Source organism: Chamaea fasciata, unplaced genomic scaffold, assembly GCF_029207755.1.
Source record: "Chamaea fasciata isolate MVZ Bird 193981 ecotype frontalis unplaced genomic scaffold, bChaFas1.0.hap1 SCAF_1, whole genome shotgun sequence".
Lineage (NCBI taxonomy): Eukaryota > Metazoa > Chordata > Aves > Passeriformes > Sylviidae > Chamaea > Chamaea fasciata.
The window spans coordinates 38965107-38988924 of record NW_027094086.1 but is presented as its reverse complement, the minus strand read 5'-3'; the positions used below and the strand labels follow the sequence as shown (position 1 = coordinate 38988924).

General features: G+C 39.2%; 1 protein-coding gene across 1 annotated transcript; it reads right to left on the bottom strand.

Annotated features, from left to right (window-relative positions):
* Nucleotides 1-694: 694 nt before the first annotated feature.
* LOC136301943 (epidermal retinol dehydrogenase 2-like) lies at nucleotides 695-12016 on the bottom strand. Its single transcript, XM_066205202.1, has 6 exons — nucleotides 11452-12016; nucleotides 8056-8187; nucleotides 6493-6592; nucleotides 5444-5588; nucleotides 4355-4477; nucleotides 695-3840 (listed from the first exon to the last, which is right to left on the bottom strand). Exons 1-6 carry the CDS (start codon nucleotides 11776-11778, stop codon nucleotides 3747-3749), a joined length of 921 nt encoding a protein of 306 aa, XP_066061299.1. The 5' UTR covers nucleotides 11779-12016; the 3' UTR covers nucleotides 695-3746.
* Nucleotides 12017-23818: the final 11802 nt, after the last annotated feature.

The following is a 23818-nucleotide window of genomic DNA, read 5'->3' as shown; positions in this document are numbered from 1 at the left end:
ACTCAAAATGGATATTAGAACTATTAATGTTTCATTTGTTAGCTACATTTCTGAGAAGGAAGCAATGGAGGAAGCAACAGAGCAACTGCTAGAATGCCCCTTCCACCAACACAGTGCACTTGATCAGTGAACAGTGTGGAAGGGTGGAGTTTATGAAAGCATTGAGCAATGCCTCATGACTTTAAATCACTGCTGCCAGCTGAGATTAGTTAATGAAGTGGAAGGCCACCTGACCATTTGTTTGGCTTCAGCAACAGTTTTGTGCAATGGTAGAAGGCAATTAGAGCTGCATTAATTCTTTTTTAAATTACACAGTCATTCTTTATTAGCAGTCTGTAGCATCTGGAAGAATCCGAAGTATTGAACAGAGGCATTGTATTGACTGCAGAAAGAAACTAGAAAAATCCATAGTAGTAATCAATGTAGAATTTTCATCTGTTAACAGCGGGGCTCTTTGGATTGATTCAGATCTTTCTTCCTCATGAAATTATGTGAAATATTGAAAATCATGAGGCAATATAGAAAGTAATAACATTTCTCTAGGTGTAAAAGTAAAGAGATGGAAATTCTTTTTCTAGTTACCATGAAAAATTATATAAGCTTGAAGCCTTCCTTTTCCCAGCACAGGTAATTATGAAAGACAGGAACAGTACACTTACAGATAGTTTATGCAGCTTTCACTATATTTTTTTGTTTATCAGGGTACAAGTAAGGTCAAAGACAAAGGTAGTGACAGAGAAACAGGGAATTTCCTGATTTCCAGTGCCAAATCTCTCTCCACAATTATCCCGTAATCTGTGGGAACTGTGAACTGAACATCTTTCCAGAGACAGGCTGAGAAAATACAAGTTACTCATGAAAAAGACTTCAAATATTGCAGGATTTGGAAATACGTTTTTCATTTTAGCATATGAAACTAGCCTCAAATTAGCTTTGAGTATTCTTAGAGTGTCTTCTATAAAAGCCTTTAAATAATAGAGGATGATCAGGCCTTTAGAAAGACGGAGGTTTTTATGACAATGTTTCCAAATTTAATGGGACAGTTCCAATTCAGGTGATAAAGCAGAACACGCTATCAAAATTTCTGGGCAAGTCCAGGTGTTTTTAATGATTTTCTGCAAATTGCATCTCAGTGTCTCTGGGCTTTTATTACATGCTTAGGTATATAAATGAAGAACTTAAGCATCTATGAAAACCGGTAATAATGGCTTACAGGGAACACATAATGAATTTGGGTGGAAACATTAAGCTCTGAAGTAAAAGAGGAACTAAGTAATGTAGAAGAATGAAATGAATGAGCAATCAAAGTTGCATATCATTGCTTCTAAGGTTTATTCAAAGATTTAGATTACAAAACAGACCCAGAATATTTCAAACCTTTCTTTCTCAAAATGCTTATAATTTGGATATGATTAATATCCTTCATAAGATACTCAGTACTACAACTTCCTTTATATGAAAAATGTGCTCTGAAGAGCTATGCTGTACCAATGGGCATAAAACAAAAGCAAGAAACTGACATCACAGATTATGTCACGATTGGTGCAGCAACACAGGCCTTTCTTCATCAGTTTTGGAGAGAACAAGGAGTGAGGAAAAAAGAGAAAAAAATTAAGATAAACTGTATTTCAGTCTCATTTGCCGCTTCTATAGTAACAATTGCTCCTGTAAAAATGCTTTTGTCATGGAGGAATTACAAATAAGATGAAAGCCTCAAAGAAAGACAGGACACAATTCTCTGAGAAATTTCTTAAGCTGCACACTATATTTCAAAATATGAAGATAATTTTCTATTAAAAAACAGGAACACCATTCAAATGCATCTTCTGAGCTTTAATAGGAAGGTTTTGGCTTATAGTTTTAGAATTGTGTTACTGGATCTATCACACTTCTTTTCTATACAAAAAAGAGAAACTACTCCCCCGAAACACCACCAACCAACCCCAAACCCTGAAACTATTTTCCTGGTACTTTCACGAAAAAGAGTGAGTTACTGATTTCTAGGATGGATAAGAAGATCTAACAGATCACTGTGAGACTTAGAAAGTATAAGCTTTACAAATTCCTTCTTGAGACAAGCAGATTAGCCTGAAAAGAATATGGAGCCAAAAGTGCCCTTGGCTGAGGTTGCAGCAGTACAGAATAAGGTTTTGCAGGGTGGCTGTGCAGGGTAGGTGAAACATAGCTTAGAAAATAGGGTATTATTTCCTTGACATTATTTTTAACCTACTCATGTCCTGCCTGTATGGTTGGTGAACTTAAAACTGCAGATGTAGGTGGTAAGGTTGATATACTTTAGTTAAAAAACTGAAAACAAGAAAGACATCCTGAAAAGTGAGCCCTTACAAAGAGCTCCTTGCCTGCAAATATTTGATCCTGAAATCTTTAACACTTAAATGATGGATAGTCTACTATATCTTAATGTCACTAGCATGTGACACTTCTTCAAGTGGGAGTCTTGTTTCACAAATAATTTAAAAAAACTTTTTTTTCACCTCATGAGCCCTGCTCTTAAACTCTACAGCACCAGCAATAAAATTATGCATTAAGATGTTCAAGGCCACAATATATTCACAAACATAATGTCATGTCAATTTGCATTGACTCCTGTAATCATACCTAAAAATGATCATAGATCTAGAGCCAAATTGTAACATTCATGCAGAACAAGGGAATCCCAATACTCAACATATTTGCCTGCAATTGAGAAAATGATTGGTATTTGCAGGAAGCAATTTAGACTTTGCTGTCTCATTTATAAGAAGAAAATAATATTTAATTACTCATCATCTCTAGAGTTTTAAACAGTATAAATCAATAAATCTTGCTTTCCAAAGAGCCAAACTTCAGATAGCTTTTTCCTTTTCTCAGAGAAAAGTTTCCCTGTAATATCTACTGGTACGTGAAAGAACGTTATGAATGCAAGCATACTTTGGAAACACAGGGATTTCGATAGTGTGTAATCTTATAACTATTTATATCTGGGAGCTTGTAAGTATGAGTTTAGTTAAGCACGATTGAATTATGATTGCAAACATGGTCAATAGATGACTGTTAAATGTCTTCTGTAATTCCTTAGGGTTTTATAAACAAGGCTTTGTAGATTCTCTATTCTGCTATGCAGTTTATTTGTTTATTTTAAAATTAAGCCAATTATGAACATTTTAGGTTAGCATTTTCTGAAAAATTACATGAGGATTGATTTTTATCGATGAAGTACCAGCATATATTTTGTGTAACTAATCTCCAAACTTCTGCCATTGGGGATTTTTTTTTTCTTTAGGACCTTTAGGTTGTAATTTCATTTGAAGACAGTTGAAGAACATGGGTGTGACTTCTCTCCAAATACAATGAGAGATTTCAACCGTAATTTTCCAAGAATACATGAGGTATTCCTCCTGTCTTTCTTTTCCCAGGATTTACAACAGAATTGTGTTCCACGCTAACAGGTTATCTCATTGAAGTTTCAGTCTGAAGACAGTACAGTACATGCAAAGTTGTTGCTTGATCACTCAACATAATACCTATTTCATTTTAAATTTTAGTGATTTTTCAAAAATTTCTCAGAAAACTGCCAAACATAAAGACTTAAAAGACAGTTGTGAAGAATTAAATGGCATGCTGACCAATGTAAAATAGCATAAAAGAAGTAATGTTTTTGTTAAGGAATAAATATGATTTATAATGATTTTTTACTGCAGATATTCAATTGGATGGCACTTGAGGTCTTCAGAATACTTCTGGTTTCAATTCTTCTTCTTCCAACCATAAGCTTCGTCCATGCTTTCAGGGAACTTAATGTAAGACTCAAGGAATAGCACTACTTTCCTAGGAACAAAACTGATGAGACAAACATTGAATTAACCCCTTTTTTTTTTTTCTTTTTTTCAGGAGAGGTACTCTATAAACAAAGAAATGACAAATACATTATACATGCTCAATACTTCTAATGTTTGTCAGCAACACATTTGGCACTTCAATGTTATAAATTGGTAAAATGAATGTCAGACCAAGACATTTTGTGAAAGCCCAGCCTGCAGTGGTGGCAGAGACTGGAACCAGACAGTGCTAGACCAGGCATTGCTCCCAGTGTACCATCTCAGGAAAATTTCTGAAGTTTCTATACCCCACTGCGGCTCAAAACATTTCTTAGAGACAGAAGAGGCCAGAGGAATGTTATTCACCTAGATTATTAAAAAATCAAACCCATTGTTTCTTTAAAATTGGGTACATGTAACTGGATTGACTGCAGAAATATTAACTAAAGGACTGTTTCAACTAAACTTTCCTGATGATTTTACAGGCATATGGCAAAGGAAAGAAGGTGATGCTAGAAGACAAGTCACATGCTTACATTTTGAGACCAAATATGTATACAGCTGGAGGCATGATCAGATAAAATTTTTCCTTTTTAATAGCATCCACAATCCTGCTGGCTGCATACTCTGGATAATAAACAGGAAACAAAAAGGGTTTTCTGTAAAACAAGAAAAACACGTTATGAAATTATAAAACTTTACTTTTGAGATAAATATACACACATACATAATGAAATAATTTATGCATTACCCCCCTTCCCCTCAACTAGTCTTGAAAAGGAAACTCCAAATCTTTTTGTCACTGCTATCATCAAAATAAATTGAAAACACTTTGATGATGTCGTGAATTTAATGACTTTTTTTGTAAGCTGACCACAATGAAGTTGATGCCCACATTGATTTCAGCTTTGGAAACCTCCAAGCACTGCCATACTGTGTGCTGTTCTATGCATCATTGCTCTCCACTGGTCCTTTTCTGCTGTAAATGCTGAGGTGACAGCTAAATAGACCAGGACCAGGTTTGTCACCAGCCAGGAGAAGGGCTCTGCTCTACGTACATATGCTTGCATCATTCATTCATGATGATGAATGGTGCAAGCAGGAGCAGAGCACTGAAAAACCAAGAGCACTGATACTGCACTCCTGCAATGGCTCATTCAGTGCTTGCAGCCTCTCCCATCACTGCAGCCACAGAGCCATGCACCAGATACCATCACCACAGCTGCTCTCACTCAGAAGTACAGTACCTGCCAGTACAGACAGCGGGGCACAGTTAGTAAGGACAGGTCATGGCTATCCTGAGAGGCATAACTGTAATTACACTGCCCAAATTATTTGGGGCAGAGAACATCAGCTCCCTCCTGAGAAATAAGGTTCCCTCGGCCATTGAATACTGCTGTGTACCCCCAACTGTTCCTTGACTGTGAGGTCACTATGCAGTCCTTCTTATTTACTGTATGCAAGACTTGCATTTCTTTATATCAAAAAACATAGTTGTTTGTGCCAATGGGACAAAAATACTGAATTGAAAATTGTCAACCAACCAAAACCTGAATATGATATACCCAGTGAGAGGCAATTAATTTTTTTGCATATGAAATAGTACAAATCCAAGCTTTACTTACGCGCTTTTGAAGCCTTTGCTTAACCTAGTACTAATAAAATAAGGGCAAATGATTGTGGTTTTAATGCCATGTTTTCCTCCGTGATACAGTTCTGAATTTATGGTTTCCATCATTCCAATGATTGCGCTTTTACTTGCACAGTAATCTAGAAAGTGAAGAAAAGAGAAATAACCAGAAATGTAAAAGCACCACAGTAAAAGCTATATACAGAACCAAGTTATTTGTAATACTATTTAAGCTGCAATATTATTTAGTTCTATCATTAGCAGTCTTGTAATTAGTATTTAAAGCATATTGGTGATCCTAACTCTGGAGATTGATGGCTCTTTCCATTAATAATGCACAGTTGCCTAAGGATAAAATGAATCCTTTTCAGAGGAAGTGTTTTTTTTTTTTTTTCTGTGCATTTATATATCTATAGAAAGATATAGGCAAATGAGCTTATTCAAGTTCTCATAGGGTGACCTCAGAGATACAATCATGTAAGAGAGGCTTGAGGAGAGACTGAGCAGCAGACCCAGAGTGATGAAATAGGCTGGACTAGCAGACTGCTTTCCTGAGGAAACAACTGAGAATACTGAGCTTTAAACAGCTTAAACCAAACTTTATTCAAATTCATTTTATTGAAAAATCTGCCAAAATGACTTCTGCACTTGAAAAACTGTATTCCAACTGAGTGTGTAGTTCCAGGTGTAACCCCTGCGTGTCTCAGGTCTCTGAACATTCTCCTGCAGAAAAGCTGTCTTGAGAAAGCATTAGACAACCTGTATGCAGGGCTCCCTCCCACTGCACGTGAATGAGCTGAATTGTCCTTCTTACATGGAGTAAACACAGTCTGCAGCCAGAGTGTAAAATCTGCAGAGAGCTCCCTGTGCTGCTCAGGCATCGACACCACCACACTGCAGTGTTAGCAGGTTTGTGTCAGCCATCACCTTTGGCAACCACAGGCTCTTGTCAGTACAGCCTGCTTAACCCAAGCACTTATGAGGTATCCAAGAAAAGTGATTGGTATGTACGTCTAATTTGTAATGGCAGCTGACAATAATTACCTGACGCCCTGTAGAGTCCCAGCAATCCAGCTCCACTGGCTGTGCTAACCAGGTGCCCACGGTTACAGGCCACCATGGCCGGAAGGAAGGCCTTGCAAGTCTAAAAGAATATAAATATATTTATTTAAAAATTTATTTATTTATAAATAAATATATTTAAAATATATTTATTTAAAAATATTTATATAGGCATAACAAAAATGTTTCATTCTAAATTAGGCAGTACAACCTGACTTGCTTTCTGGGTCTTCAGTATAAAGGAAGCCCAAGCAACATTTTATCTCTGTAACAATTTTTGAATGAGAGACAACATTTCATTGAATGACTGCCCTCTGTCTGAAGATCTAACAACATTAAAATCATCTTATTAAAAGCAGCAAAGTTTGTATTTTCTCTGCTTTCCTGGTTCCTCACAATTTTTCTGTTGCCAGAGGTTTGGTACACAAGAGGGAGCTAGAAGTCAACACATTAGGGAGAGTTCAGCTCTCTGTGGGCCCTTTTTGTTACAAGCTGAACTGGCTGACAATTCCAGCACTCCAGGACACCACTGTGGGTGTTGCTAGCTGGGAAGAATGCTAGTGTTTTACAAAAGGGGAGATAAGAAAAAGAGACCAGAGCAGTAACAATTCTTTTTTTAATATCTGAAGAATCTTATTAGACTTCAGATGTGAGTGCCTACTACATCACTATCCTCCTGCCCTGGCTTTCCCCCTGTCAGGGGGGGCACCTCTCCCAGCCCGTTTTCCTCAAGTATTTGGAAGAATGATGCATTGTGGCTGGGGAATATTTAGACGATTTCTATTAGCAATGATTTTCCATTGAGAACTGCCTTTTAACAAAGGAGTTGCAATGCTATATTGTTCCTGATGCAGGCTCTTCACTCAGGCATATAAACAAAAAGTGCAAGAGGGGGCAATACACACTCTCACAAAAAAACCCCTCCTAAATCTACTGAGACCCCAAATAACTGCAAACTTCTTCAGAGGTAAAAACACCAAAACAAACTCTTACTAGCCAGATTAGTTTTCTGTGTACTTCAATCAGATGGTGACTAGGAATGAAAGCACAGCCTGAAGACCAACATGTGCAGCATAAAATCATGGAACCATTTAGGCTGGAAGAGACCTTTAAAATCATTGAGTCCAACTCTAAATGTAACACTGCTAAGTCTGCCAGTAAACCATGGTTGTGTCTCCCTGAATGCTGCAAATCTCTCAGACAAAGCCTTTAGATGCCAGGAAACATCAGGAGCAGGGAAGTCACATGCCATCATGTCAGCACTCCCTTCAACTGCAGCTCTTACAGGTAGGGCATGTTTTATGATACAGCTGCACAAACTTTGATTTACCAGAGTACCCAGGCAGGTTTGTGTTAACATTACTGACACATCCTGGGGAGACTGTCTCCAGTTACAGGATGATCATAAAAAGTTATATTCCCCCAATCAAGATTCCTATTCCAAGCTGAGTTTTTAAGGTAGATGTCACCACTGTGGTTTCCTCACCAAAATACTTGTCTGTACTTCTGGTCATTCAGGAGTAAAAAAACCCACAAAAACTTTACCCAGACTTGAGCAAAGAAGTTGATTCTGAAGGTCTTTTCAAAATCTTCATCTGTAAGGTCACAGAACTTTTTCCCAATCAGTATGCCAGCGTTATTGATTAGAATAGTAACATCCCCAACTTCTTTTCTAACCTGAATAAAAATCAGTAGGATAAACAGAAAGCTTTAGAAAGTATCCTTGGCTTTTGTGCTTCGTTTATGAAAATATTTAGAAATATTTGCAATAATTGATATGTATGAAAACATAAGTCTGCAAGAACTGTTGTATTGCATCATATCAAAGGCCCATCTAGTCCCCCAGCCCTTGTCTCATGGTGGAAAGCAATGAAAAAAGGACTTGGTCTCTAAGGTCTCCTGTGTGCTCAGCTTTTCACATGCTGCAACTTAGAATCTTTTAAGAGGTATAAGATATCTATATCATTGTCTTTAATATATCCCAGTGATTTTCCACGCTGCCCCCCTCCCCAATTTTGTCTAACTACTCCCTGAACTCCAGAATACTTTTGGCTTCCACAAAAACCAAAGGTAAATGTTATGAAGCTTTAGTGTGCACCGTGAGCACACTTTAACTGCAATCAGGATATTTCCAGTCCCCTATTTTTGGTATTGTGAGAACCTGCATTCCTCTGGCAAGCCTGCTCAACCCCTTTTTTATATAATTGCTACTGATCTAGAAATAATTAGCTCAGGTAACTGGGGGATACCAATCCTCTGAACACAACAGCATCTACCATAAAATAGATAGATAAAATCAATATTAGCTCCATTTTGGTTTGTTTTCAAAAGATTTTGTGCCATGATTTGGATTTATATCAAAGCAGATGGCCAAGATTTACTTATATTATGAAGAATTAGTCTCACAGATTTCTCTGCTAAAGGTGGATGATTATCTGGGGTCTCAAAAACTGTATTATGACTACAAAAATGTTAAAATCTGACATGTGCTGCTGCCTGGAAATTTGGAAACAGGTGATTGGATCTGGTGCCCCAACATCTGACCTTCCTTTGGCTCTCTCAGGGAGTCTTAGCATTCAGTGAAGATTTGTTTGGTATTCCTCCAGCTGTTCCAAGTTTAGGCCTCCTCATTGACAAGTAGGGCTCAGATACTTGCACTTTTCCACCTGCATAAATGAATGCAAATCTAGACACTGTTCAGTATGGCAGGAATATTCAATTCTTCCTTTGAGGAACACATCTGTACTTTCTCCCCACTCTTTTAACTGTTGTGTCAGTCCATATGATGATCCTCTTTTTCTTAACATTACAACATCTCTTCACCAATAGCAGCATTTTATTTACCATGGCATTGGTTGTCCTGTTTACTCACTACTACAAAATACGTGTGAAGCTTGGCTTCCATTTAGAAAAAGTCAAGCTGATTATTCTACATTATGTATTTTTTTATGTTCCTGTTAATTCTTCTGTTAACATTGTTTCTACTAGTTTTCTGTAAGACCAATTCATAGTGTGTTTGGGTCCTTTCAAGTTCCCTTTAAGACTGGCACATTTACTATGCTTTGTTCCTTGATCATCTGTTATAGCAAAACACACACTCTGCATTTCTAGCCACCAGATCCATGTCTGATTTCCTTCAGAATTTCCAGGTGGACACCGCTTGTTCCTGAAAATTAGTTGTTGTCCACTAGACCAGTTTGTTCTAAAACTTCTTTTTTAGAGACTTCAGTGGTCTTTTCTTTTTCCCTAGAAACAAAAGTTATATTATGGGAAAATACTTATGCTTTTTGGCAGTGAGTATACCAAATAAAACCAGTTAATTTAACTTTCTTGCTATTGCTTTCTCTTCTGTGTCCAAGATCAAGGCTTTTCAAATTACCAATCAAAAATTTTCAGGTATTCCCAAGAGTAGAGGAGGCTCATTGCTGTAAAACTCTTCATCTAAGAAAATTTCTGCCTCCGCCAGGACTGAACAATACATGCAAATAGCTGTCAATATGTTGATGTTGTTAACAATAATTTGACACCTTAACAGCAATTTTTAAACTTTGAATTGCTCCTTAAGTTTCTGTTGGCAGGTCAGTCTGTGCACTTCAGAACAGTGTTTGCCAATTTGGGCACAGCACATTCAGCAGGCTGGAGGCCTGTGGCTGATTTGTTTAATGTGTTTGGAGATTGGAAATTACTGGGGGGCACAAAATAAATCTTTTGAGACTCCGCTAAAATAAGAGCAAACAAGTAATTTTGAAATGTTCATTTTTTTGCTCTGCAGTGTGAGTGAGCTGTGGCCCACATGCTACTTACGAGTACAGGTAAGAGAAACCCTTGCTGATTTGCAAGCATGAGAATTGCAGTTCCAGATACTTACAGATCCTGAATCCAACCTACCTTTTAGAAGTACTTTTCCTCAAGAACATTTCTCGAGGAAAAAAGGTGTTTCAAACGTTCATAACCTTGCTCAGAAAGGCTTAATCTGCTTTAGTTAAAATTAAAAACAACAACCACAAAACAAAGAGCTGAGCCCCTCCATGTCCCCACCTTTCCATCCACAACTCATAGAAGATTAATATTACATTTCAAGTTTATTCTGAAACAACCTATCAGCATTCACATCATAAAATAATTTAGCTAATTTCTTTGATGTGTGCCTTCAGACACAGAATGTGAAAGATGTGACTTGACTGTCATGTATATAAGCACATACATCGGGAATTCAACAGAAGTTCACACTTGGATGAAGTGGCTGAGGGACTAACTAGATTATAAATGAAGTTACACTGAGGAGCATTTTCAGGCAGTTTAAGGAAAAGTAAAAATTAATCATGTTAATTCAATGTCCAATTTCTGAACTCTGACAATAATAATAATAATAAGGTAATAGTTTGCAAAGCATAGGTCAGCACAGCAGAAGAGTTTCATTGAAAATGGAGCTCTTCTTTACTTTTTTTTCCACCTGCATTAATTAAAAAAGGAACTGAAGCTGAATCATCAATTTGACTGGAGACCAGCCACATCCTATTGACATGTCTGAAAACATTGCATCCCACATCACCCTTGAAGAACTACAGGTTCCTAAACAAATAGGCAAAGGAAAGGATCCCCCTTTTACAGTATCCATTGATTGTTCTTTTCTTTTAAAATTATTTATTGACATCTTAAAGAAATTATAAAGCCTAAATAGATTAGTATATGTTTTACCATACTCTTAATCTAAACATTCCCATTTCACAATGAAGAATAGAAATGGTTAAATCTCAGCAAAACTGATTAAACCCAGTTACTTTGTTGCAACCATAGTTTAAGTTCCATCTAGAAACTATTCAAAAGGAGAAAGACATTGCCCTACATGATTACTTCCCTCTAGGGAAAAGTACGGTTTCTAAAAAACCAATAAATTCAATAGGGTATTCTACTGAAAAGAAGCAAAAATGCAGATCTTACCTTGTCTGCCTGTTCATAGACATCCTCCCTACTGCTGCAGTCACAGTGGTAGACAAACACCCGGTTGGCTCCATTTTGTTGGGCTAATCTGCTTGTTTCTTTGTTACCTTCATCATCGATGTCCCAAAGAACCAAGGTTACTCCCAAAGGAGCCAATTTTATGGCAACCTGCCTTCCAATCCCATTTGCAGAGCCAGTAATAAGTACTATTTCACCAGCAAAACTTTTTTTGGGTCGAGAAAATATACAGAAGGTGTTCTCGATCAGTAAAAAAATAAAAAATTTCAGGTACTGTAGTAACTTCTGGATGCATCTGAAGTTGAACATGATTTCTCAGGTACAAGCACCACTCTTCTGTTGTGCAAACCCAGAAACAAAATACATTACAATAGTGGGATATTGATTGAAAGAATGAAAAGGTTGACCTTCAAAGATCAAGTTCTTTTGCAGTGTTCTTCTGTGTGGATACAAATTATATTTTTAAACACCTGTTTTGCGAAAGCAGTCTTATTAGTAGGATTAGAGGAAATGTCTTCCTCTAGATCTTAGAGGACCTGTTTCATCCTGGGTTCCTCAGCTTCTAACTCTTTTCACAAACGTTTACTAACTTACGTTTTAGGCAGGTATGTTGCGGCAATGCCTGCAAACTTTGTTTTCACAGCAAGGTGATGCTAGCTGAACAAAAAAGCACTGAACACACTGGTGCGGTATCAGCCTTAGGAAGGAAGGTGTCCCTCCTGTTTCGGAAGCCAGGCAACTGGAAAGTTCCCACACCGTGTGTATTTTCCAGTGCCGTGCGGCCGAAATCACACCACGTATTCCCATTTGCCAACAATAGACCACCCACTGGGAAAAGCCTGGCCCTGGCGTTTAGGACCCTTGGTTTTCATCCCGCATTAGGCAGCACCGTAAAGCTCCCTTTACAGTGTTTGTGACGGGACAGGAGAGGCTCAGGAGAAGAAGCGCCCGCACCGTCCCGGCGGACCCTTCCCTTCCCTTCCCTTCCCTTCCCTTCCCTTCCCTTCCCTTCCCTTCCCGTCCCGTCCCCCTGGTCCCCTCCCGGCGTAGCCCCAGCAGTCCCGCCTCCGCCCCCTCCCTGCGCCCGGTCCCCCCGCACTCACCGCCGGCCCTCGACTGTCCCGCACCCGCCTGCCCGCCGGGAACAGGTCTGTCCTGGCCCAGCCCAGCCCGCCCCGAGGGCTCGGCTCCGTGCGGGGGCGGCCCGGGGAGGTGCGGGATGCGGGCCCGGGCAGGCGGCGCTTCCCGGCGGCGCGGGTGCGGGATGGCGGCGGGGCCGCCGGACTCTGGGGCACAGGGTGCCAAGTCTAGGTGGCTTCCCGAGGGCACCTGTTGGATGGCAGCGCTCTTTCCCACGTCGGGACATCCCGCTGCTGCTGCTGCCACGGTGACCCTCCCGCGACCGGCATCCATCCTGCCTGGCCGCTCCATGCTATCCCACCCGCTCCCCTCCCACTCGGAGAGCAAGTGCTCTCTCCTCCCTCTGCTGCTGCTTCACTGGAGGTACAAAGTTAAACACTTCTCAATTTATATTATAAATTGCTGTTCTCCATCTTGCCGGGTTGGGAGCAAAAAGGCAGATGATGTTCAGAAGCGTGCCCTCTAAAACAGTGAATCCCCTGATTATTGTTTCACACCTTTAAAATTACTTTTGTGTGTCCTCAGTTTCCCATACATGTGTTATCCAACTCTAAAACCACAGTCCCGCACCACTGTATCATCAATATTTTTTAATAGAAAATACTACAGTCCCGCACCACATGCATACTTAAGGAGCGTAAGAATGTGTTTCCTCCTGTGACATCAGCTTGTCCCAATCACCACGACGTCCTCCACACACTGTTTATTTAAAAACGCAATGAAGAGAACACTACTTACTTGGTGTACTTTGCATTTCAAATGAGTTACACTGAGGTCTTGCTTATTGGCAAGTCATAAAAGGAAAAAAATGGAATAAATTCGCAGTGTGGTGTGATGTACACGTATGTTTTGTGCACACCATTCAGACTACCGTTTATGGGGATTCATAAGATATTTTTCTGTTAAGCTGAGATAAAATGATAGCTCACAGAATCTGATGTAATTTACACCAAGAAATATGGTGGAAAACGATATGCTGTCAATGTAAACAGTTGTATGGAAGGGATATGTCTCCATGCACAGTTAACGGTTGAATATTCTATTTGGGTGCCAGCAATGGGAATATGAAATACCCTCCCTGAGGATGAAGGCAGATCTCAAAGCCTCAGTGAGCTGTGGTTCCAAACAAGGTGTCAAGAAATGCAAAATAGGTGGGTAACATAACTCCAAGTGTCCCATGCTGTAATCAGTAATTACATTGCAAGAGCAGCAGATTATGGTGAGGGTAAGCTGAAATGATTCATCAATGAATTCCTGGTTATGAATAAACCAGGGAAGATGCTTGTTTATTATGATGACATTTCAAGGTGAGCAGCATCGGTGAGGAATGGTGTTGCAAGCAGAACTTCATAAGCTGTGAGTTAACAGGAGGAGCCTGTTTCCAAAGCACCTGCTTATGCAAGTATGAAAACACATGCCTTCCTTGCTCTTATGCTGAACTGATCTAAGGAGCAGCCAGCTATCATTCTATAAGTGATGAAAATGACAATGATGATTAATAATTTATGTACCTAAATTAGACTCCTTAGTGTCGTATTGGAATGTTACAGCTCATTGCTATCTTGAAGTAAAGAGCAGATGTGGTAAGTGACAAGGGTCTTGGGGAACACAGAGTGATTTAGGATAGCTTGAATTCCACTCACTGCCAGCTAGATTTGATGATTCCTTTAGAGAATTGTTTAGCATTTTGAAATTAAGTATTTGTGTGGGGGTTTTTTGTCTCAGTTTTTTCCCAGTGTTTCAAAATATTGAATTTTGTTCAAAAATTATTCTCCTGAATAATGTATGCACTTATTCTCCTGACTGATGTATGCACTGAAACTGGTCTCTAGCCCCAAACTTACCTTTCTCTGCAATTAACTTTGAATTGCAGAAGCTCCATTTCCTAAGTGATAGTAAGAACACAGGAATGAAATGGTCCACATTTGACTGCACTGAAAAAAAAAAAAATCAAAAAACTCCTGCACCTAGAGAAGCCACAGAAACAGTTCTATGAGCACTATTTTTATTATTGACCTTCCAGTAACAAACCTTCATATGTCTGGCATTTGTTTTAATCATAACAAATCTATTAAACATAGGAAACAGGGTAGATGCACAAATAGATAAATCTAAAAGTACATCAGTAACAATATCAAGAGCAGGGACAACCACACGACCAAGAATGCCTAAAAATGACAGTTCACCAGCTTGTTTATTGACCTCTGTACACTTTGTATATCCTCCATGTTATGAGAAGTTGAGAGACGTCATAAGAGGCTGTTGTGGTTTAACCCTGGTCATCAACTGAGCCCTATGCAGCCATTTGCTCACTCCCCACAAGTGAGATCTGGGAGAGAATTGGGAGTGCTAGAAAAACTAGAAAACTCATGAGATAAAGGCAGTTTAATATGGCAAGCAAAAGCTGTGCACACCAGCAAAGCAAAACAAGGAATTAATTCACTGTTTCCCATGGGCGGGCAGGCAGGTGTTTGGCCATCTCCAGGAGAGAAGGACCCCTGCACATGTAATGGTTACTCAGAAAAACAAATGCCATCACTCCACTTCCTCCTTCCTCCCCCCACATTGTAGACTGGACATGATGCCATACAATCTGGAATATCTCCTTGGCCAGATGGGGTCACCTGTCCTGGCTGTGCCTTCTCCCAGCCTCCCACGCACTCCCATGCCCTCATGGCAGCAGGAGAAGCAGAGAAAGCCTGCTCAGCAACAACAAAAGCATCTCTACATTATCAACCCTGTATTCAGCACAAAAATCCAAAACTGAGCCCCAAATCAACCACTGTGAAGAAAACTAGTCCAGCCAAATCCAGCACAGAGGCATGTCAGATTAAGCCTGTCATGTCTCTCAAGCAACTCTATTAAAATAATTCACTCTCCTTTTTTCATGTGCATAAAAATCAGTCACATGTGCTAAAATCTACCCATGTAGTGAGGGATTTGGCTGAGGTTTTCTCATGGTGTAAATCCTCTGGTGTATTTCCAGTTGTCAAGGGGATAAAGTTGACAATATTTCAGTGAGTATATGCTTGTTTGATGCATGAAATTGTCACGACTGCTAATGGCCATGCATAATAATTGTAAGTACAATTCATTTTACTGGCCTTTTGATTGGTACTAAGATTAGGGTTAGAGAATTACTCTTGTTCTCAAGCCAGCTGGAGCTTTTGAATATTCCTAGTGGATCATACATTGACCAATACCTTTTGTTACTAAATCTGTGAAGATGTTTGCTTGAGAGGTGCTGAGATGAATGGTATTAAAAAGTCTCTTCACTGCTGAGCTGCAATAGGCACTTTAAATATATGTTGTTAATTACTGCTAATTACTATATCCCACAGCTTTTAATAAATGGTTATTAAGTATTAACCCATATATTAATAAGTCATTTGTGTATTTTTAGCATGAAAAACTTAAAACTCTACTGCCAAAAAGAAAAATGTGGATTTAGTAGAATTACTTTAATAAAGTGCTTGATAAATATCTTACTGGGCAACTGAATTACTTGCGTTTGTCTTTTTAAAACTTAATATAAGCCATTCACCTGCTGCAAACAGATGTGACAAGTTCTTTGATAAATACAGACAAGTGATATTTTAACATTTCCTGACAAAACTCGTTTCTGCAGGATCTAACAGTCCTTTAGGTCTCTGCTGAATTTGTGGAACAATTTTATTTGACATTTGAAATGTTCGATATCAATATCAGTGCTAACAATTAATGTAGTTGTTTAAATCATGTTGCAATTTTCCTGCATATATTTGGAGGAACAAAAAACTCCCAGATATACATAATTCCTCAAAAGGTGAACTCTTTGGCACTGGTAAAGACTGGTGAGGAAAAGAACCTCTCTGTAGGTCACTAGTATTTGTTGAAGTTAGTGAATTGACATAATAAAAACAAAATGTCCATGTTTATAAGGACCCAGAAAGAAGCACTTAGTGTCTGTTTGTGATAGTGAATTAAGTTATGTGATTGACTTTTAAGAGTAATCCAATATGGAATACAACATGACAAGTGGGAATCCCTTACTACGCAGTGTATGTGACAACCTTAACTCTCCAGTTTTAATAATTTTAACGTTCAGAATGTCAGGAAGAGCTCCAATTGTTTTCTGTGACAAAACATGCTTCTGATCCATAGAGGTCAAAGGCATGAGCCTGAAATCTCACCAGATAGCCATGTCTTATGTTAAATGAAATCAAAGTAATAGTTTTATTAATTCATCAGAAGGAAACAAAATCCTCAGCACAATTTTAATGTATCCTTTGGATCAGTGCATATTCTTTCTAACATCTTTGGCCCAAACTCAGGACTACAATGGAGCACCCACTAGGCAATGCACTCTGCAGTGAACCTCTCATCCTACCTCAAGATGAAGTTGATCAGAAATATGCTGGAAGTGCCTGTACACCCCCTAAATGAAGAAGAAAAGGAGTTCCAGCTCACAAAACTTGGATCTTGTATCCTGAATCAAAGCATGAGTTGCTTGCTTTCCAAGGAATAGTAGGGAGCATAGAAGACCTCCTCTGCTATGGCTGTTTTACTTTTTTCTTTTAATTGGTTCAATATACTTCACACAGTCAGCCAAACTAGTTTAATCTCTAATGCACTCAAAATTAGTAGCTGCTGTATGAGATAGCTGTGGTAATACTGCTGAGGCATGACCCAGGGGATAACTAGAGGATACTGCAGCTGTGGGAGGGTTTGTACTTACAGGCATGTAAGAAAAACTTTCAATACTGTAAAGAAAATCCTTAGCTAATGAATTTAAGCCTTCCTACAGTGAGCCCACAGAGACACTGCAGCTCTGGAGAAGTGTAGGGATCCCTCTGCAGGCCTGTGCATGCCACATCCATCTTCAAAGATGTTCCTTATCTGCATCCACATCTAACCCTCCTTAATGTTCTGTAATTGCCATGTCAGTCAAAGGGCAACTCCACCCTGTGACTGAGAAGGTGCTTGGAGTAAGTGCCTCACCAGCTCCAGGTTTGTGACCTGGCAGTATCCAGGTGTGGTATCTGTGAGATTACAGTCGTATCTGGTGGAAGGGCACCAGCTGCAGGGCACCAGTGCTTGTCTGCTGCTTCATTCCAGTGAAAACACACAGCTGATGCTACGTTCCTTAGGAAGAGAGCACAGAGCCTGTCATTACTGTGTCTAAAGACACTTAAGAATTTAAGCTGCAGAACCTCACATCCCTGGAAATGTGAAACATCTGGGAAAAAGCTGCTGCTGACTATGCTCTTCACAAGGCAAAAAACAGGCATCTCGGGGACAACTCTAGGCAAATGAGGAGAGGGCAAAACAATAAAGTTTTCTGTCATATGTAGAAAAATGGCTTTGCTTCCCAGAGTGAAATATCATATTCCCCAAAAGAAGCCTGGGAGGACAATGATGTCTTCTTTAAGTTAGACGTAAAAAGCCATTTTGTATGTAGTCTGACCAGTTCTTCCTGTCAAATGGTATTCCCTTCCTCCCAATTAATTGAAAGGCTGAAATAACCCGCTTTTAACTCTTTTCAACTTGAATGACAAGTATTTAGACTATTTTACTAGGATAGGTTGTTTATTGACACGTAGGTATAGTGGCTCTTGAATGTACTCATAAATAATTTACATTTTTTTTTGTATACTGAAAAGAATGAGTTCTTATTTAAGTGATGGTAGTACTGAGGACTACAAAAACGGGTTACCTCATCCCTTTCAGCCTGTCTAAATAATATTCAGACACTGTGCAGCTGTAGAGCCTAATAGTGATGGGGAGACTCTTTATAAGGGGAAGGAAAGATAGTATTCCTGCTCAGGAAGTATCCCTTTTCTGAGACCACTTTCTGAGATCAGGGACTGGGTTGGATTAGGGACTTTGAGCTCCAACAATACAGAGCAGAAGACAAAGAGGATGTGCTGATGGATGTCTGGGCACTTAGGCTGACAACCTGCTGTTTTATAATAGCTGAAGCTTCCTCAAGGTGTGACTCAATGTACCTGCTGAACTTGAATAATCAAATAGTCTGAAAATCACTAACCAGGAAGAAGAGCAACCAGGAGACCAGAAGAGCTGGAGTACACTAACAGTGCCAGCAAACCACAAAAGACCTCAAAGCAGTGCAAGAACCACAAAAGACCTCAAAGCAGTGCAAGAACTGGAGGGGATTGTCTTCAGCAATGAGGGATATTATTCAGAAAAGGATTTCCTCTAAGAATTTATCACTGCTATGCCTATTTATTTTGCCTCAGGTTAAGGTCATTTAGTAATTTAATTGCTCTTCTCATTAAGATACTGAGAAACTGAATGACGATGGTACTCACATTTACACTAAGAATGTAGAGCAGATTTGTTGTCATGCTGTCACCATTTTGGTCATGCTTCACCAGTGACCTTAGCCTTTGAGGGCCCTCAAGGTTTGGTGTTGGGAAAGTGAAGTTGGTGAGTTTGAAAGGCATTTGCAGGCACCATATGTTCTGAATGGTCATGATGCTGGGAACAGATTTGTTTTATGCAGTGATGGTGAAACTCCTGGAGTCTAAAGGATCTCTGAAGAATCCACAGGGAGATGTTACTACTGAACCTCATCTAGGCTGAGAACATTGTTTCAGACTTTTTGTCTCAGTTACTACAGAGAAATTCAGCATGATGGATACCTGGGAGTGAAACACATCCTGTCTTCAGTCTGCTGATCAACAGCTTGGTTAGCAAAGTTTAAGCATGCAGCGACTCCCATAGAAGTTCTTTGCTTTTTTTAATTTCCACTGCGTCTGTTCAGATGGAAGCTGACAGCTTTTCTTCTGGCTGATGGGCAAAGAATTAGTTAATCATGTTCTGAGAATGACTTTGTCACATTAACTGTGTCAATTGTTCTCATAGCATGACAGCTATGCTGTATTACCAAAAATTTAAATAAAAAAGGTATACTTCCACATAATATTTTTCTGGCTAGAGAAATGTGGTGCAGTTGAAATTTCAGCCTTTGTCAGCTAGTTATTTGCAGAGATGAAAATGTAGAGAAATGTGGAAGTCCCACTGTAAAACCCATTTATACTGCGGGTCATGATTGAAAAACGCTGGTTTATATGTACTAAGAAAGGCTTATGTGGCTTATCTGCTTCAACTGCTTTTATGAGAGAAAATTGCCTATCATTTGTGCTGTTGCGGCCATTGTCTCCTGCTCAAGAAAAAAGCATTGCCTGAATATATGGCAATGCTTTAGAATATTTTTCAGGCCATTAAGACTAAAAGTTAAGATGCAGATTCTCATAGGGCTGTAGGAGTGGTTTTCCTAATCTGGTATCCTGTAATTTTATCTGGACTGGAATTGTGATGAACTCAGACCAGATGAACTCACAGAGATCTCACTGCAATTGGAGTGCAAGTCAGTGCATGCATTGAAACAGTGCAAACATTTAAAAAGTAGGAAAATACAGGGTCTCTTGTAAGCAGCCACATGGGCTGGGGAAGAAAGACTGTGTTGAGAAACAGAGAAATGCCAGAAAGAGGCAAAGGTCATGCATGTCCTGACAGACATGGACAGCTATGAAAAGGTTTAGCACTCATGATCTGTGCATAAGGAAATGCCATCCTTCTCCTCGAGGAAGCAGTACAGCACAGAGCTTTTAACTAATCTTTTAGCAGTGATGTGCTTTTGTGACAACTATTTAACCTTGAGAGATTTCATTCCATGGTTTCAGCAAGGATTACAGTAAATGATCAATTTAGGTAAAGTCACAATCTAATTAAACAAATTCAGTCTAAATCCCTGCTGGGCCAGTAAAGATTTGTCTGTCAAATACCTCTAAGCATTTTCATTTTCTATAGCAACAGTTAATTGGATATGCAACTGCCAGTTTAAATGCTTTAAATGAGGCTGATGGGATTAGTAATTGAATGCTTGGATTAATGATTTACAGCTGGCTTTGCTGCCCTGTTCCTTGCTTACAGCTATGCTCGTGATAACTCCCTATCCTTCTCAGGTGGATGGAATAGTGTACCTGCAATATAGTTATGATGGAATGAAATACAGGTATGATGTAGCCAGTGTATTCCTGTTGACACATGGAACTATTTTTAATACTGAAGGGAACAAAGAATTATGATTAAAATGCTAAAAGCAAAAAATCTAAGAACAGCCAGCTAACCTCCACATCCAGCAGCTGGAACGTAAGGTCTCAGTCACTCTCAAATTAAAGTAGTCTTTCATGGTTTGAGTCAGAAAGTAAACCTCAGTGTGGTGGGTGGTGAAATTAAATCCAAAGCTGTGAGTGAAGGCTGACAAAGGGATTTCTGCAAGAGGTATAGGATTTCAAAGGGAGTGGAAGAGATGAAGTCTGCACACTGCCAAAGCGTCTGGTGTTGGAGAAAGAGACCAGACTGCAAAGTTTAGTCATGTACAGGAGTGTCATTGGTTATGTTTGAATCTCTCATCTTGTTGGAAATTGAAGAGAAGGATGGAAGCATTATGACTCTGATAGGGAAGTGGTTACACTGTTCTCTGTGTGATTTTTAAGATCCCTCTCTACTGCTTTAAAAGACCAGAAATACAGTATGCTCCTTGGGGTGTCACGGGTTTTACTGACAGCTAACCTGTTCCAGGAATTTCTTCATTCTCACAGCAACCCAGAGTCAGAAACGTTTACCATTTTTTGCCTTTTAAGTTGAAAATTCTAGCATGGTCTTGTTGGTATAAAAAGGAATTTCAGTTTTTATGTCCAGCAGATCACTGTAGTGCTTGAGGAAGAAAGCTATAAGGAAAACTTTCTGAGGCACTGAGATGTATACAAAAATTACAGAGCTGTGCTATGGATTTGTCATTTTTGCCTTACATGTAGGCCTCCTCCTTAATGATAGACCCTTACACACCATAAACTGAAAATTTAGGTTCTTCTTAATTAAGTTCCCTTCAGAATTAAAATGAGCCTGTGCATATTTACAGTCTCTGTTGAACACAGTATAATAATACTTATTTCAGTATATTAAATTAGAGCATGTTTCTGTTCTAAAGATTCTATCTTGGGAAACATTATCTGAAAGAGCTAACAACATTAGCTGTTATAATTACTTGTATTTATGATATAGTTATAAACAATTATAAAGTAAATTATTGTAACTGTTTAGAAATAATTACAAAATAATGATTGTAATAATAACCTTGTAGTTATTTATATTTATTATAAATCATACTGTATTTTAATTTACCAAAAATAAACAAACAGGAAATTCAAAGTAATGCTCTGCATATTTCAGCTCACAGAACATACCAAGTTCAGCTGAAATGTGGAAAGAGATTTATGGCCTTTGCTCATTATCCCAAGATTTAAGATTAGGTTTTCAGGCAGAGGTTCAGCTGCAAGCAGTTTGGTATTCAGAAATCACTGTATTCATCAGCTTCTGTCTCTCTCCTGTATGTGAACTCCATTTAGTTCAGGAAATACTTTTTTTTGTTGTTCCTTCCTGTAATTAGTTCCTATTAAAAAGCCCAAGTCATCCTTGTCTAGTCTCAATTAGACTATCTTTTTTCTCCCTTTTGTTCCTAATGCAGAAGCATTAATCTCTTTGACTGGTCTGGACCCTTCCAGCATATACTGTTCATATTAATTTTTTCTTTTTTATACTTACTCAGTATTCAGACCAATGATTCTATTCTGGAACAATGATAAAAGCCAGTAAAAGAAAATGTAGAATCCTGGTTTTGGTCTCAGAATGACATTTCTTTCTTCAGAATATTCTTGCAATTAATTTTCTTTCTAGACATCAGGCTTTCCTCCTTTCGGCTTTTATTTATATAAAGCAATACAGATATTTCAATAATCTTCTGATGAAGGGATAGTTCTAGGAATGTATTGTAAGAGGAAAATTAGCGGAACCTTTCAGAGCTTGGACTGAGAGGGAGATGCCTTTTTTCATCTCCCAGTTTAGATCCTATCTTCAACCTTATTTTTGATTTGTGATTCAGGAAACCTTGATTGATTCACTGGCACATTTGGAGCTGATTTAATTTGAAATGTTAATTACTGGAAATGTTAGAACACTTTAAAAAGCACCTGAATGATGGCATAACTGAAAGTCATAAAATAAGTAATTCCACATTAACAGAAAAATTAGATCTTATTCTAATTTCACAGCTTTAAAATTGTAATTATTAAAGCAAGAAAGTGTGTGACTGGAGGACTATTCAGTTTCACTATTTCATTCTGAGAATCAAAGTCATATCTCCCTTCCACGTACATTGCCTCCTACCTGTACAGCCTTGGAAGAGACTTACTCCAGTTTTGGGTTGCATGCATATATCCCAGTTGGATATTTGTACCAAGTGCTTTTGTTTTTCTATATAAATTCACAGAATCAATTAGGTTGGAAAAGACCTTTGAGATCATTGAGTCCAGCCTGTGACCCAATATCACCTTGTTCAACTAGACCACAGCACAAAGCGCCACATTCAGTCTTTCCTTAAACACCTCTGGGGTGGGTGATTCCCAAATCTTCCTGGGAAGCACATTCCTATGTCTAATTGCCCTTTCTGTGAAGAAATTCTTCCTAACATCCAACCTAAACCTCCCCTGGTACACCTAAAGATTATATTCTTGTGTCCTGTTGCTGGCTGCCTTGGAGAAAGGGCTGAACCCCACCTGGATAAAACCTCCTTTTAGGGAGCTGTGGAGAGCAAAAGTTTCCTCTGAGTCGCCTTTTCTTCAGGCTAAACAACCCCAGCTTCCTCAGATGCTCATAAGACTTGTACTCCAGGCCCTTCACCAGCTTTGTTGCGTTTCTCTGGACACACCCCAGCACCTCAAAGTCCTTCCTAAACCGAGGGGCCCAGAACTGGACACAGGACTCAAAGTGTGGCCTCACCAGTGCCAAGTACAGAGGGATGATCACTGCCCTGCTCCTGCTGACCACACTATTCCTGATCCAGGCCAGGATGCCATTGACCTTCTTGGCTACGTGGGCACACTGCTGGCTCATGTTCAGAAGCTGTCAACCAGAGACTCCAGGTCCTTTTCCGTCAGGCTGCTGTCCAGCTACTCTGTCCCCAGCCTGTAGTGCCGCAGGAGGTTGCTGTGGCCAAAGTGCAGGACCCAGCACTTGGACTTGTTAAACCTCATATTGCTGGATTCTGCCCATCCAGGTTCCTCTGCAGAGCCCTCCTACCCTCCAGCAGATAGACACATGCACCCCACTTAGTATCATCCATGAACTTGCTGATGGTAGATTC